Source organism: Coturnix japonica, chromosome 8, assembly GCF_001577835.2.
Source record: "Coturnix japonica isolate 7356 chromosome 8, Coturnix japonica 2.1, whole genome shotgun sequence".
NCBI classification, from domain to species: Eukaryota; Metazoa; Chordata; class Aves; order Galliformes; family Phasianidae; genus Coturnix; species Coturnix japonica.
This window is the reverse complement of record NC_029523.1, coordinates 10,847,380-10,862,203: the sequence shown is the minus strand read 5'-3', so window position 1 is coordinate 10,862,203 and position 14,824 is coordinate 10,847,380. Positions and strand designations below refer to the sequence as shown.

Sequence of the window (14,824 nt, the reverse complement as noted above, 5' to 3'; positions counted from 1 at the left end):
TACCCTGACACCACACTTGACTTTTTTGCATTCTCATCCAGCTGATGGAACAACCACCCTATAATCAACTGGTATTTCTAAATCACCTTCTCTCTTAATTTCAACCATTAACTCCTAGTCATCCTTAACCTCAAGTGCTTGGCTGTACAGTCTCCTAATTGCACTACAAAATTTATTCTTACCTTTTATTATTATTATTATTCTAACTCCAGTGTCATACAGTTCTTTTTCTATGATGTTCTACTTCCTTCTGTATTGACAATTGCTGTCGACTTTTTTATAACATGCTGCTAATATTTATGTCAAGATCATTAAAAAAAATACTAAACGGTATGAATCTGAAAACTGATCCTTCAACAAGCTCAATTAAAAGCCCAAGATCAGCTTTTTCAGCAGTAGTCAGTGTAATTTCCTTAAATCAGGTCCTTATCCACATTACTATCCTAGTCCAAACAGATGATACTTAAATTACTGGCAAAAAAAACCACCAGCTTGTCACTGCATCATGTTCTACCCATAAGAGCCAAGAAAGAAAAATGTATTGTGCTTTATCTTGCATTTGCTTCTAATATGAGGCTGCCCATCAATTCTCTTTTTTTAAATATAGAGACATGCTTGACTGTTCTTTAAATCTGTGCAAAAACATACAGCTTCATTTACTTAACTTTCTCATACTTAAGCCTGAAATTTCAAATGTCAATTTTTCTGTGATACTTTTATGGTCATTTTTCTGTCCTGTTGACTTCAGAGATCAAACTTCTCATGTTTTCTTCTGGCCTGCTTTGGGTAATTTCCATTTCTGAGCTTGTTTGCCCATTAACCATCTCTTGTTTTAGTCTCATTTTATTGGAAATGGGACAACAGCTTAAAAAGATTTCAGACAATGCCTAGGACATATAATCCTATCTTCACACTGGTTTCCCTTGTTCTTTTAAATCATATAGCTTTAGAACCTTTTACTATTTGTTTTATATAGCTGAATAACCTTTTACTATTTGTTTTAATTTCCTTTGCCAGGTCTAACTCAGCTTGACTTTTCGAAGTTATCACTTTTTCCTCTGTACTTCCTGCTTTGCCTATCAATGCCTTTTTCCCCCCTTGACTTCTCATCATACTCTTAATATCCTTTCACAAACTGTTTCCCAAACAAGCTCAAAACTCTTCTTTACAAGTTGGGATGATGATTCCAAATAATTATTTTTTTTTTTTTACATATTTCAAAGACCAATGATCTTCTCAAAATTCATGCCTTTGAACATGTCAGTTCAGTTCAAAGATCCAAATAGAACCATAGAATTACCAAGATTGGAAAAGACCTCTAACATCAAGTCCAACCACAGCCTAACCATAGTACCCTAATATAACAGATATAATAGATTCATCTCCTCAGTCTTACGAAATAATAATGCAAAAAATTTGCTTATTGTTCTGCTTTAAAAGCTTGATAAACATTATTTTGTGTGATTGTCTATTTTATAATGTTAATCCTTGACAAATTTAAGACTGCAGTCCACCCAGCTTGACATGTGAATTTATCCCCTATGATTTAATGACCAAAGTTCACCAGTTATTACATCAGAGTATCTGCACCTTACCGTTATTAGAATGCATGTTTTTTCCCAGGATAAATGTAGAAAGTTCAACTGTCTTACAGTGATTTGCCTCTCTAATAGCATTAAGCATAGTAAGTTGTAAAGATAACAGAATGAAAACAATGAAGTTCACAGAACAGCTCGGTAATTTTTCCTGAAAGATATACTGATTGATAAAGGAAAGCAATATAGCAGGCAAAACCCAAAAGGCATAAAAATTAAATACACAAAAGAAAATTATTTCTGAGCAAAGCTAAGAAAAAAAATGCACTTAAGAGATTTTTCTGATGATACCACATCTCCCTTATGGCCTGAAAATCAAAATCATGAAAGCAGGGAAACTAAGACACACACTTAAGTAATGTACCTTTCTAAGTACAATTGAACAGCATAAGCACTCTACAAATAAAACCATAAAGCAAAGGCACTAAGAAAATTTCTATTAGCAAAGAATGAGAAATGAGAAAAATGTTCTATATAGATGAGAAGTAAAAAATTAAGTAATTTGTTTGGATCTGCATGTATTCAACTTATGGCTTCAATACTGACCCCTCAATTTCTCTTGAGTTTTAAATTCTTATCTCACCTTTTAAAACGGTCAATACTTCCCTCCTTTCCCATTTCCCTTACCCCCTCAAACATTACGCTAGTAGGTTAGTATATTGCTTTCTTCCAGATATCCAAGAACATTTTTCAGTGATTGACAATAAAGCAGTTTTTTTCAGTAGCACTCACTAGATATTGTTTTTAAATAGACTAATTTATTATTGACTTATGACAACATAGTGTAGAATACTCACTTAAAAAGTTAAGATTTATAAAATATATATAAAACAAAGAAATCAAACATTATAACATGCATTTCTTAGAGCAAGGATAAGCGCTATCATATATAAACACGTAAACCTCTTTATTCTACCAAAATGATTGTAAATGCCAGCATTTGGTATCGATACGAGGAAATGCAGAGTAATTAGTTAATCTAAAAAATGCATGAGCAGGAATTTGACTGCTAAATGATTAAACTGGTACATTTTAAAATGTGTATTAATATTTAATTATTGACACTGTGAGAAAAGAGAAAATCTCTTGATGTTACTTCTTATCTCTTTCTGATACTCAAAGTAACCCATGTATTATTCATATGAATAGTTTGTGCATATACAGTCAATCACTAGTTATATAAAAGAATCATTCTCAAATTCCCTAATCACCTCAATAGAACCTAATGCAATATTTTCCACATTTGGGAATCAGAGCATTTTATTTAAGAAATCAGTCTGGCCATGATGAATACAGTGCAGTCTGAGCAGACATCAGTTCAAAGAATCAGATGTCAAAGTGCTCCCTCTAATGTCCCTTAATCATCACACCAATTAGTGGTTGAATAGTGATGTGATTAAAAGACTGCTGCTATCCTATACCTATTCAGACTAGTAGATTTCTACATATGTTCTACCAATTAATGTTTGAATAGAGCAGCGATTAGAGAGACATCTGCCATTGTATATCATTCACTAAAGAGCTAAGCTTACATATTCATATGCAATGAAGACAAAAATAAATATTTGCAAAGGTAAACTATGCATTTAGATTATATGTATAATTGAGTTGATTTCTGTTAATGAGTGTTCTCTATTTTACAATATGCGAGATTATTTTTTATTTATAAATATATACACTTTCATCAATACAAGTCTAGAAATGGTCAAATTATTCATTGAGAAAGCATTTATTCATTAAAGTTCCTGATTTTAGGCTTTGGGTGAACCAGGTTGCATATCTGTTTACAATTTGCACTATTCCTGCATCTACACATCAGTTACACGTGAACAGCTAACTTAATTATTCTTTGATACCTGACTGGGCATAGAAATCACATGACATTTTTCCATCTAACTGAAATGCAATACCTAAGGGTAACAAATTGATTATAGCTGTGAGATAATCATTAATATACATGTTCTCCTATACAAGTACAGTCATCTGTATAGCAAAAGGTCCATATAAACATTTTTTTTTTGTACTTCAAATAAGATTTATTTTTAACAGATTTTCATATGCAACATTGACAGCCATTGAAATGCTGTCAAAATTAAAAGTAGTTTGAAATTTTGCCTCCTAATTATTACTGTTTTAAGGGAGTAAACACATCCTCTGAATTTAAAGAGCAACATAATCTGTTACATCTTACAGCTAAGGGCAGGTCTTAGCACAAACCAATCTGGTAGCTGCATCATAACATTGCACAGAAGGCAAGGCGAAGAATTTGGTTCTCTTTGATGGCTAGAATGAAATACAGAACAATGAGAGTCTTGCCCCAAAATGATGTCACTAATAAAAAAAAAAAAAAAGCTGAGCTTAAAAGTTATTTTGTTCAAGAAAGAAAAGCTCATGTTGCAAAATGTTGATCAGGCTTAGCAAATGTAAGGACAAAGAACAGTGCTACTACTGCAAGAAAATCAATACTGTTACAGGCTATGGCAATTAGCTACAAACCAATTTAAACCCCATTTCCTTTCTGCCTTTTCTGTTGAAATACTTCCAACTCTTCCATCTGGAGCAACTTCTATTATTTTTAATGCAAAATCTGAAGAAATTCTGAATATATGGATAGATTTATATCATCTTCTCACCTACACTCAAGTAGGTACCACAAGTTTTCTTTCTTTAAAAACAGAAAGGCTGCAATAAAACATCCTACTAAATTATCCAGCAACAAGTGAAATTACAATGTTTGCATAAAATTGTAAGAAAGCCACAAATCTGCACATGTACAAATATAAGCAGAATTTAGCCCATAATGCTTAAAAACCCTGGTCACAAGCAAGGACTTCAGCATGGTGCTAGCTGTCATGCAAATGCACACAGTAAGTGCCCAGCTAGCTCATGACTGAGCAGTCATCAAGAATAAAATGCTTACTGAAAACAAAGAGCAAGATGGCAACCATAAACAGAAACAAACATCTTATATCTAAACAAACCTGAATTTCTGAGGAAAACTCTGAAATCAAATTATCAACAGAATCGAAAACTCACAACATCCACAATTCATTCTTTTGCTCAGGTTTTATCTCTGAAATTGATGATCTAATGTGACCTAAATTCACCATTTCCAAAGATCTATTGTCAGTATAGGCACCTTAGAACTCTCCTGTCTTGAATTTCTTCTGACAAAGTGATCCTTTTTCCCCCCACACACTCCTGAAATCTATGCCACCTTCCAGCATAACTCAGAAGATGCCAACTCAGAACTAATGTTTAGGTTTAGCACTGCTACCAAGGGTGACCCATGTACTCTGATCTAAAGCCAAAGAAATTTCTGAAGCTGAATATGGTGTATCTACAGCAATAAATCATTTTTACAAAAAAAAATCTGGTTCCTAAACACACTAAACAAACAACAGCACTTATTGGAAGTGTAACTGGGCCACCCTTGAAGAGCACTGATGAAAAATACTGACATTCAGTTTCCACTTCAGAACTCATTTAATGGGCAAACATGTCTCAGAGCAGACGAGGAGTTAAAATTTCACTTGTGTAATTATTCTGAAGAAATATTTAAGTCTGCCATCTGGAAGTATATTAGACATTACCAAGTCACTGTGTGCATGCCTCAGCAGATGCAGCTTTTGTTCAGAGTTTTGAGAGCTGTTAATTTAATTAGTTTTGTATTTTCATACTCCCACCTTCCCTCTAACAGTAATCTGCTAAGACAGCATCAGCCTAGTTTCAAGAGAATCCAAAGCTAAAAGACAAATTCAGATTTTAAGGAAATGCAAAGTACGGACACTTCCTCATACAGTCTTTCAAAGGAGTCTGACCTGTCCATCAAGAGATTCAATTGTTACTGTCAATGGTTTTTTAGACTATAACAAGAATTATTCGCTATATACCCTTTCGTACATTATAGCTTTCATACTTCAAGAAGGACAGGAAAGCATTTTCTTGTTTCTGCCTGCTTATCAGCTATGACCTGGAGAATGTAGAAGTCCCAATTGTCCCCACAGAACTACATGCAGTAATGCAGAATTCCAAACCAACTTGCTGCTTAGGAGGGCTGCTCTGAAAGTAGTGCCTATTTTATAGTGTTGGCCAACAACATAAGAGGGAGATTTTGGTAGAGGCTGAACCTTCCCACCATTGTTCCATCACGTTTTACTGCCATGTGACACATTGCAGCAAAGAAGTAGCCTGGCAAAATGGAGTGTGACATGAAAGTGCATATGAGGCAGAGGTGTGACACTGAATTCTTCTACGTAGAAATAGGTAGATGTCCCATTAAGGGGCATGGAGATTATGGATTGATGAATGAACTAAATGATTCTATGAAATAAGAGTCATTACTTTCAGAGCAACCTACATAGGTTGTAAATCGATTAAGAAATAACATCATGCTATATTTGAGGATGTCTGCCACCCCTGCTGCATGGATACCTAAGCATCTTACCAAAGTTTCTGAAAGCACAGGAGTTCACAGCTCAGTATTGATTTTAGGTCACCTGAAAACATCAGTATGTAAACTGCAACTGCCCGGGAGCTGCTTAATGAGCAGCTTCAACTACCTGCACAGCACAGTCATGGGCAATAACTGCACTGGATTTACTAAAAAAATCATCCCTGTTTACAAACCTGAGCTTTATATCTATGTTATTGTTGTAACAAATGGGAAATAACTAAACTAACAATTAAGAAAATAGGAAAGTTAGCTATAGTAACAGAGAGACTCTAAGGAAATCCTAGGTTGCTTCTCCATGCAATTACCTGTTGGTCATACTGGATTTCTTTATTTAGAGAAAATTTTATAAAAAGAAAAATTAGGTTCAAGTTGACACTAAATAGCTACGGAAAGTCTTTTGGCAACACTATTAAAACACACAACTCTGTACCTATAAGGGAAACAGTTTAGAGATGCAGAAATAGTACTCTGGAAGTAGGACTTTTAGTCCTCTGAATTTAGAGGATTATCCAACAGAATCTGTAGGAAGACCGTAAAAGCCCTACAGACCTTCTAATCAGCCAAGAGATCAAAGAGACAACCATGTCTGATTGGATTAGTCAAACATCACACTGAGACTAGGAATCTAAATGCCTAGAAAGAAAAAGGTGATATTTAATGGCAGAAATTCTGAACACCATAGCCATTTTCTAATGAAAATACATCTTTTCCAGTGCCTGTTTCCTTAAAAAAAATACATGGTACAAAATTTAAAAATCAAGAGCCATGTTTTGATCACCAGTTTCATGTATTTATAAAATATATACATCTCAGTGTATACATATGGCACATGTATATATATACACATATGTAAAAGTGTGTATTGTTCCCCCACTCCTGCACTGAATGGATACTACCTCTATAGCTCTAAGGAAAATAAATAAATAAACAAACAGTGAAGAGCTAATCTTCCTAGAATTACTCATGGGAAACACAAACAAGAGGAGCAAGTGGGCAGCAGACATGCATGCAGAGTGGGGAGGAGGCAGCCAAGAGTGAGCAGCCCTGCAAGGCTCAGGGAAGTGGTGAGCTGGATGCCATACTCACAGGTGCTCAAGACAGATCTGACTCCAAAACAAGTGGGAAGCAAGTTGCTTGAAACATGTACCAGCTCCCCAAAGCAGAAATATATATAGCATATACTGGTTCTGAAGGAGCAAATCACTCATCACAAAGAAACAATTTTTCTGCAAGAGCTGGATTAGGAGACAAATTTGGCTACAGAACATCCCAGGAAATTCAAGTTTGTATTTCCCACACAACTGAGATTTCAGATTCAACGTGTTGCATATTTCAGATGCAATAATAAACATTTACTTACAGAACAACTTCTGTCAGAATTCCTTTTCCAATGCTTCTTGACTTGTTTCTTTGTTACAGTTGAGTGAAGAGTTGCATGAGTCTGCGTTCGGGGGTTTAAAGCCAGAAGGTTCTGCAGAAAGAAAAAAAATACAATAAATAAATAAATAAAACAGATTTGAATTTCCAAAAATACATTTGAAGTCTCTTAAATCACACCAATTATTTATTTACACAGCTAAGTCAAACCAGAAAAGCTACAGCATTTTAGCATAATGGCATAGGAATTTGCTTAGATTTTCACTGTCCACAACGCTTAGTTTCTGAATGATTAAAAAGCATTCCTGGGATGTCGATACAGCAATGTTACACCCAGAAGCCAGCCAGCCCTATGATAACAGCATCCACTTCACTATAGGCCACATGGAAACACACGATTCTACTTCATTATAATGTTCCATATAAAATCTGTACAGTAAAGCAAAACATGTAAAAAGATTACAAAGCATTCATGCTCTTTCTACACATTTTGTCACATCAGTATGACCTCCAGCTTTTCCTTCATGAGAACATGCTTTTGCACATGGTGACCTGATAAGTTACCCTCACTACAAAGTAGCTTCCTTTCTCTCACAGCATTATTATTTGCAAGGACACAAATGCCAGAATACAGCAGTACTTTTAGGTGACAGTTGTAGTCTGAAAACACCAGCAGACTGAACTTTGTAAAGTCTTTCATTAGAGAGTAACTCAAAAAATTAAGTCAGCCTTTTGGAAATCGAGCTTTTCTTCAGCTTAGGCAAACGACAGGTTTCTGAAGCAAAACTGACCTCATATAATTTAAAGGGCAAGTGTGAATAGTATGCAAGTGATAGATCCAGAAGCAAATCTGGGATGGAGAACCAAAACAGGCACACTCTTTGTTGTAACTTTTGAAATTGGCTTTTGTGTGACTTCCTTTAAAAAAAACTCCACTTTAGCACTATATGTCTGCACTGCAGTGAATAGGGTATACTCACTGTTACTATGCGTCAAAGACATGCAAGACTGACTTACAGAGCTAGAGACTGAAACTGACAAATGTGATAGGTTACGTATATCACAATGTTTCCTGATTTTAAAAGTCTGCTTGAGTATGTCTGCTTGTGTGGGTGATAAAGATGAAAAAGCAACCCACTGTATGATTCAGCATCAATGTTTACGTGGTTTGGGTTTTTAGGGGCTTGGGGTGTGTATTTTGGTTTTGTTTTTATTGTTGCTTTTTAAGGCAAAGAGGTAGTGTTCTAAGGAGGTGTTTACAGGATGTAAACAGATGCAGCTCCACAACCCCAGCAGGATAGCTCTGCTCCATGTCTGGGTGTTCCCCAGCCAAATATCTCAGGCAAGATGTGGCAACCAACTGCATTCAGTTGTGGTTTATGCTAATTTCTTTCATTCTTAATTAAAACAGAGCAGGGACATTCACATAAGGGATGTCACTTACAGCATCTCTGCTGCTACATTAATTTCTCAAGCTGATCAAACTCAGTTGTCAGAGCACATCTGACTCACTGTTGATAGGCCAGCAAGTGCCCAAATCACCCAAACTGGACAGTAGGTCTTGAATCACACATGCACTTGAGCAAAATCTTGCCTACTATCTTCTGTAATTGCTTAATGCAGTACTCTTGGCCATGAATATTATAATTATTTTAGCAAGCTCTGAAATGAATTGCAAATTTCTAGTAATAAACCGTAACAGATGTACTCCACTGGGTACAGCACCAGTTGGTTTAAAATGTGGAACAAATGGTGGGGCAAGCCAAGGACGGAAGAATCCCCATATGTTTGCTCCTGTTGGAATTCTGCAACAGGAGTATGGCTCCAAGTGCAACAGTTGCAGAAATCCAAAAGGACTGCATAGTCCAGTATGTTCCAGAATTCAATCTGAAATAAAATTGGCACACTATTAAGAACGTACTAAATCACATATACAACATGAAAATTGCTTATATTCCCAGTACCTAATATATGTCTGAATCTAGGATTGCTGACCTAGGTGACTACTTCGGCTAGAAGTCCCTGATGTTTAAAAATAACTCAGAAGTTAACTGCTTGAATGGAAAAGTAATGCAAATGCTTTAGAGTCTTTTTAACTGCCAGAAAAGAAAATTAGTGAGAGTATTTTCTTCCTATTCATTTCAGTTCCCTGGTTGGCTTTCAGCAGCTTATGGCTAGTCAGACATTTAGTAAATTTAACAAATACATTCAGGTAAGTCAGCCAATAAGTGGAAAATTACTGAGCAGGAAGTCCTGGAGGGAGTGTTGCAACTAACACTTAATATATGCATCTAGCTAAACAAAAATAAATTGCATGTGCAAGAAAGGAAACCTGAGGCCCCGATCTTCCAAATACACTGGTCATCAAAACAGGGGAGAACTCTTTGGTAAGGATAATTAACTGGGCATCTGTGATCTTGCTTGTCCCAGTCCCACACTTTCTCTGCTACATAAATTCTCTTTCTTGCCAGATGATCTGTCATTTGATCTTTACAGATATTGAAAGGGCAATATTCAAACTACCAAATTAAGCTGGTAGATACATACTACATTCCTTTTCAGAGTACTCTGAAGTCTGGACTTCAATTTAAGATGCTATTTGAATAGTCATTAAGTACCTATAACTTATATATTTAGCGTTAGCATAGGTGATTATATTTATTAAAATTAAAACAAAGTAGGCATAAATCCATTTTCATTAATGACTGCTAATCTGAACACAATGCAGCTGCATTTTTGCAGCAATCTGTTTAGATACTGTGTTGATGAAAAAAAACAGGGTTGTAAATACACAGAAATCAATTTGGCTCACGTTGCTTACATCCACTTGGCAGAGCTGAACACTGTGCATTCTGGAGTTAAACTAGTAGCCTTGCACTACAATGACAGTTACTGGCACCACCAAAGTATTCTTCCATTATTTGCACAGATGAGTTAGAATGCTGCCTCTACAGAGTGACTCCAAATCCAGTACAGTAAGAAATTAATAATCATCCATGACAATTAGTTCTTTCCTGTCTTTCACAATACAAAGAAAAGCTAAAAGTACTAAAGAATGGTTTCTTTATCTAATATATTCTCAGATTTTCCAATATATTCTTTTCTAGAATGGAAGGTATTTGTTGTGAATAATATAAACTAACTTAAGTTGCAAGTACCCAAAAGTGCTATAAACTACTCATATGTAATGTACATGTGGCATGCTTAAGTGATAACTACTGGTTTTAAATTTCAAGAAATTAACGATAAATCGTTTATGCTGATCTGTGTCAGCACAGCTTCTGAGAAAGAATAAACTTGCCATAAGAAATTCATTAGATGTTTATTGCTCAGTTTCTACTTTAAAAATAAAACACAACTTGATCTAATCTGCACTATCATCTATTAATGCCAAGGCTGTATAAGCTTTTAAAACACCATGTTATACTACAGTAAGCAATTTTTCAAGTCTTTGATTTAATATTGCTCCAAAATAAGTGATTCCAAGGCAGTCACTTGGGCTAGAAACACATTCTGTTGTTGGGAGTCTTATTTCTGATGCAGTACTTCCAGATAATTCAAGATAGATTTCACATTGTACTGCAGTAATTCCAGCTTCAATATAATTCTCTATGCCAGATATTTATTTCATTAAAAAGCATTATAGACATTTTATTTCCATCTCATAAAGTCATCCTTTTAGCTGAAAACTTTAAGAAGCTATTGCAATTAAATTTGATCTTTAATTAAAAGCATACTCAAAAATAAAATAAGAAGCACTATGCTTATTAGTAATGTGTCAATGCCAACTAAGGTAAGGTAGAGAGGGATCTGTCTTCCAAAGATGATGTTCTAGCATGGCATTAGTAAAAAAAAAAAAAGAAAAAAAAAAAAGATTTGAGCAATATTTTAATAATTTCTTACTGAACTTGCTAACTGAAGGACATGAAAAACAGTAAGAAAGATAAAGTGGTGAATGAGAGAACAGGGAGGCCCAGTTTGTGTAGACATTTCATGACTAACAAGAAATCCTCTCTTTAGCTCGAACTCCTGAGCCACACAGAACGCACTGAGTTCTGCCATGAACAAACACTGAGCATATACAAAGGCAGTCTCTTCTGTATTGTCTTAGGATAACATCCTGGAAACTTTTTGTTTCTGCTTTCAAGTTGGATTGCTTTATTTTATAGAATGATGCCACTTCTAAGGCATACATCTTCTTATGCCATTATGCAGCATTGAGGCAAAATAGCCTTTGTTCCTTACAAGTTAACACATCAATGATAAGCATGAATTACACAAGGTTCTCCCATTTTTCCAAAACCAATAATCCTAAGATTAAAGTCTGTTCAGTTGAACAAATTCAGATAATGATATTAAGAAAGTGAAAGTACAGTTTACATCATCAATGGGACTGCACTACCTTCAAGGCAGTCTCAGAGAAGTCCTACCCACCTAGTACAGTCTTTGTAAGATATATGGAGTTTCTAAAGCTTATATTTACAGAATTCAGCTTGGAAGCATTCCACGTTTTTTTTCAAATTACCAACCCTAGCAAGATGTCCCAATCACCTGAACCTTAGCTTTAAAACAGAAAGCTTGGTTAAAAATTGAACACTGAAGGCTACTCACTGTCTCTGGAAGAACTACAGCTGACACCAATGAGTTACATCAGGAGCATTTATTCCTAAGTGATCCGTGTTTTTGCAACTGGTAAACCAAAGGTAGAATAGGGATCAGAAAAGACCTCTTCAGGCTCTGGCACAGGTCACAATATTAAGACTGTATATGTTTATTGATAAGACAATTATTTTCATTGCTTCTGTCCACTTTCTCCAGCACATAGGTTTCTTATAGTAAGTTTCTTATTAACAGACCCAGAATACCTGCTGAGGTTTACCACAGATCAATGAGCATACAGACAAAGTCACTGAAAATGCAACTGTTCATATGCGGACTATGAGTATAAATATGGTCTCAAGCATTATTTAGTTCATTTTACCATATAGCACTTTTACTGAGTTCAGCCCCTGCAATACACAGGTTGTATCCTATCTTACTCCAGTTGCTCTACTGAGCATCCTTAGCTAAACTGTTTTATATGAGGGATGCTCTGAAAGTAATGCCTCCTGTTATGTTGGCCCACAATGGCAGAGGTGAATGTTGGTCGTATGGCAGTAGAGGTTGAACCTTCTCACCAGTATTCCATAACATTCTGTTGCTGGATGTCAGATGGCAGCAGAGGGGCAGTCTGACAAATTGCAAGACATAGCCCACAATGGGTAAAGTGACATGCACTGTCTGTTGGGGTAGAAACAGGTGGATTCTAGTCAGTTTCCTGGAACCTGGACAAGCCATCAACTCTGACCACTGTATCATGACAATGACAAAGGTGAAAGCTCAAATTCCAGAGTCAGATCAGAGAAGACAACCTTTCTCTTGCAACATGATAACATTAGGCCCCATACCAGTCTGAAGACTGTGATGCATGTTGCTAACCTTGGCTGGACTGTCCTACAGCATCCACAATACAGTCCACACTTGGCACCTTCTGTCTTCCATCTGTTAGGGCCACTGAAAGATGGACTGTGTGGGCAACATCTTCATAAGATACAACATCCTCATAACAGCTGTGAAACACTGGGTCATGCCTGTGCTGGTATAGATTTTTACAAGCACAGCTTGCAGACTCTTGCTTACAACTGGCAAACGAACACAGCGAACATAATGGTGGTGACTGTTGAAAAATAGTGTTTTGTCACTGAGAATTTGCTCGATCAAGTAGCTTCATGTATCTGCTATAATTCTCATGAAAATAAATAGAAGGCATTACATTCAGAGCAGCCTATATGTATATATATCAATTAACATTCAGCATTGGGCTAGGCACGCTAGGGAATGCACGTGGAGAGCAATTTAATCCACCCCATTCCATTAATCTACCCAATTTCCTTAAAAAGAGTTGTAATCTTCCTCACAGCAAGTAACATTAAATGTAATGCAAGGTACATATGTTCACCAAGTGAGCATAATGAGAACATATTTATTTTTTCTAAGAGTAATGAGCATACTAAACAATTAATTTCAGAGCTATGCAAGTGTTGAACTACTGACAGAAGCAAGTAACTAGAGCCTTTCTCCTGTTATTTTCTAGTACATGAAACTAATTTTATTAAGTGCTAGTCAGTGAAAGATCAAATAACCTGGAGTAGAAGTATTTGTTTTCATGAGATTGGATGACCCAGAATAATGAGTGTTTAAGAATTCTGTCAGCTAACAAAAAGATGAGTCTATCCACAAATACCTCATTTTGCATTGCTTAGTTTACTTTATCTTTCACATCTGCTAGGTCTTTAGGAAAGCTGCATGAAGCACTAACAGATGCAGCACTTCAGCCATCATGCAAAGTCCCTAATGGCTACAAGTGGAAACTCCACCACCAAATGAGCAAGGAAAAGTTCTAGTTGGAAAACAATTCAAAATATTAAAAGATAATCAAGATTTCATAAAAAATAATGCTATTATGCTTTCTAGAAGCCAATTCTATGTCATTTTTCATTACATGCGGACAAGGGGAAAGTTGTGGATTTCTCTATCCTGTTATTACATAGGATCACAGAATGGTTGCATTGGAAGGGACCTTTAAGATCAAGAGTAATATAATAGAGTGCCTCAAACAAATACTTGGGTCAAACTTGTATTTCTCTACTGAAGTCCTGAACCAATGAGAAAAAACATTATAATGTACTTAACATATAGATAATATATGGCTTAGACATATTTGGGTGACTTCCTGAGATATTTCCAAAAAGAACAATGTGCTTTCACAGCAGTTAGACCTGATTTAATTGTGATGACAAAGGTCAGAGAAAGTAAGACAAAATGGAAAACTACAACAAACAACATGGGAATAGCATGGTCAACCTTCAGACATTCCAAAATTTAGAATCAAAAGTTATCCCAGACAGCAAGGAGCATGTATAAAAGGGAAATCCCCCAGGAATGTTTTCTGTGTATTACCAGATATATTTCTGCTAAGACAAATGGCTGCGTGTAACCTACAAAAGCACATCCTGACTGCGATATAATGTATCACAGAGTGGCAAGATACTATCCTCTCTAGAAGTGAGGGTAAACTCCTCAGGTAACATTTTCTCCGTACATGATCAACGATTTATACTACCATACCATTTTCAAATAAGAGTCCTCAGCATCCAGAGTTAGAAGAGGGGTTCTTTTCCTGGATGGACAAACAGCTTCCGACCATGAAAGATGCCAGCAAAGCAGATGTGCTGCAGGCTCTGTGAGGAAGTGAGGCTGAGGAGGGGACAGGGTTGAGGTCAGGCACTGTGTCCTGGGACACACTGGTCAGGGCAGCTTGGCCATACCTGGGAAAGGGTCCTGCTTTGATTCACAA

The 14,824-nt window shown here is 36.1% G+C and overlaps 1 protein-coding gene across 2 annotated transcripts in view; it reads right to left on the bottom strand.

Moving 5' to 3' along the window:
- Nucleotides 1-14,824, bottom strand: part of DPYD (dihydropyrimidine dehydrogenase) — a 319,673-nt gene that overhangs the window by 280,346 nt on the left and 24,503 nt on the right. For both annotated transcript variants that reach the window (XM_032446240.1, XM_015870373.2), the window contains exon 2: nt 7,412-7,522. Coding sequence is in view for 1 of the 2 variants with exons in the window: in XM_015870373.2 (XP_015725859.1) it covers nt 7,412-7,522 (111 nt within the window). In the remaining variant the exon portion in view is untranslated. The remainder of the gene's footprint in view (nt 1-7,411; nt 7,523-14,824) is intronic.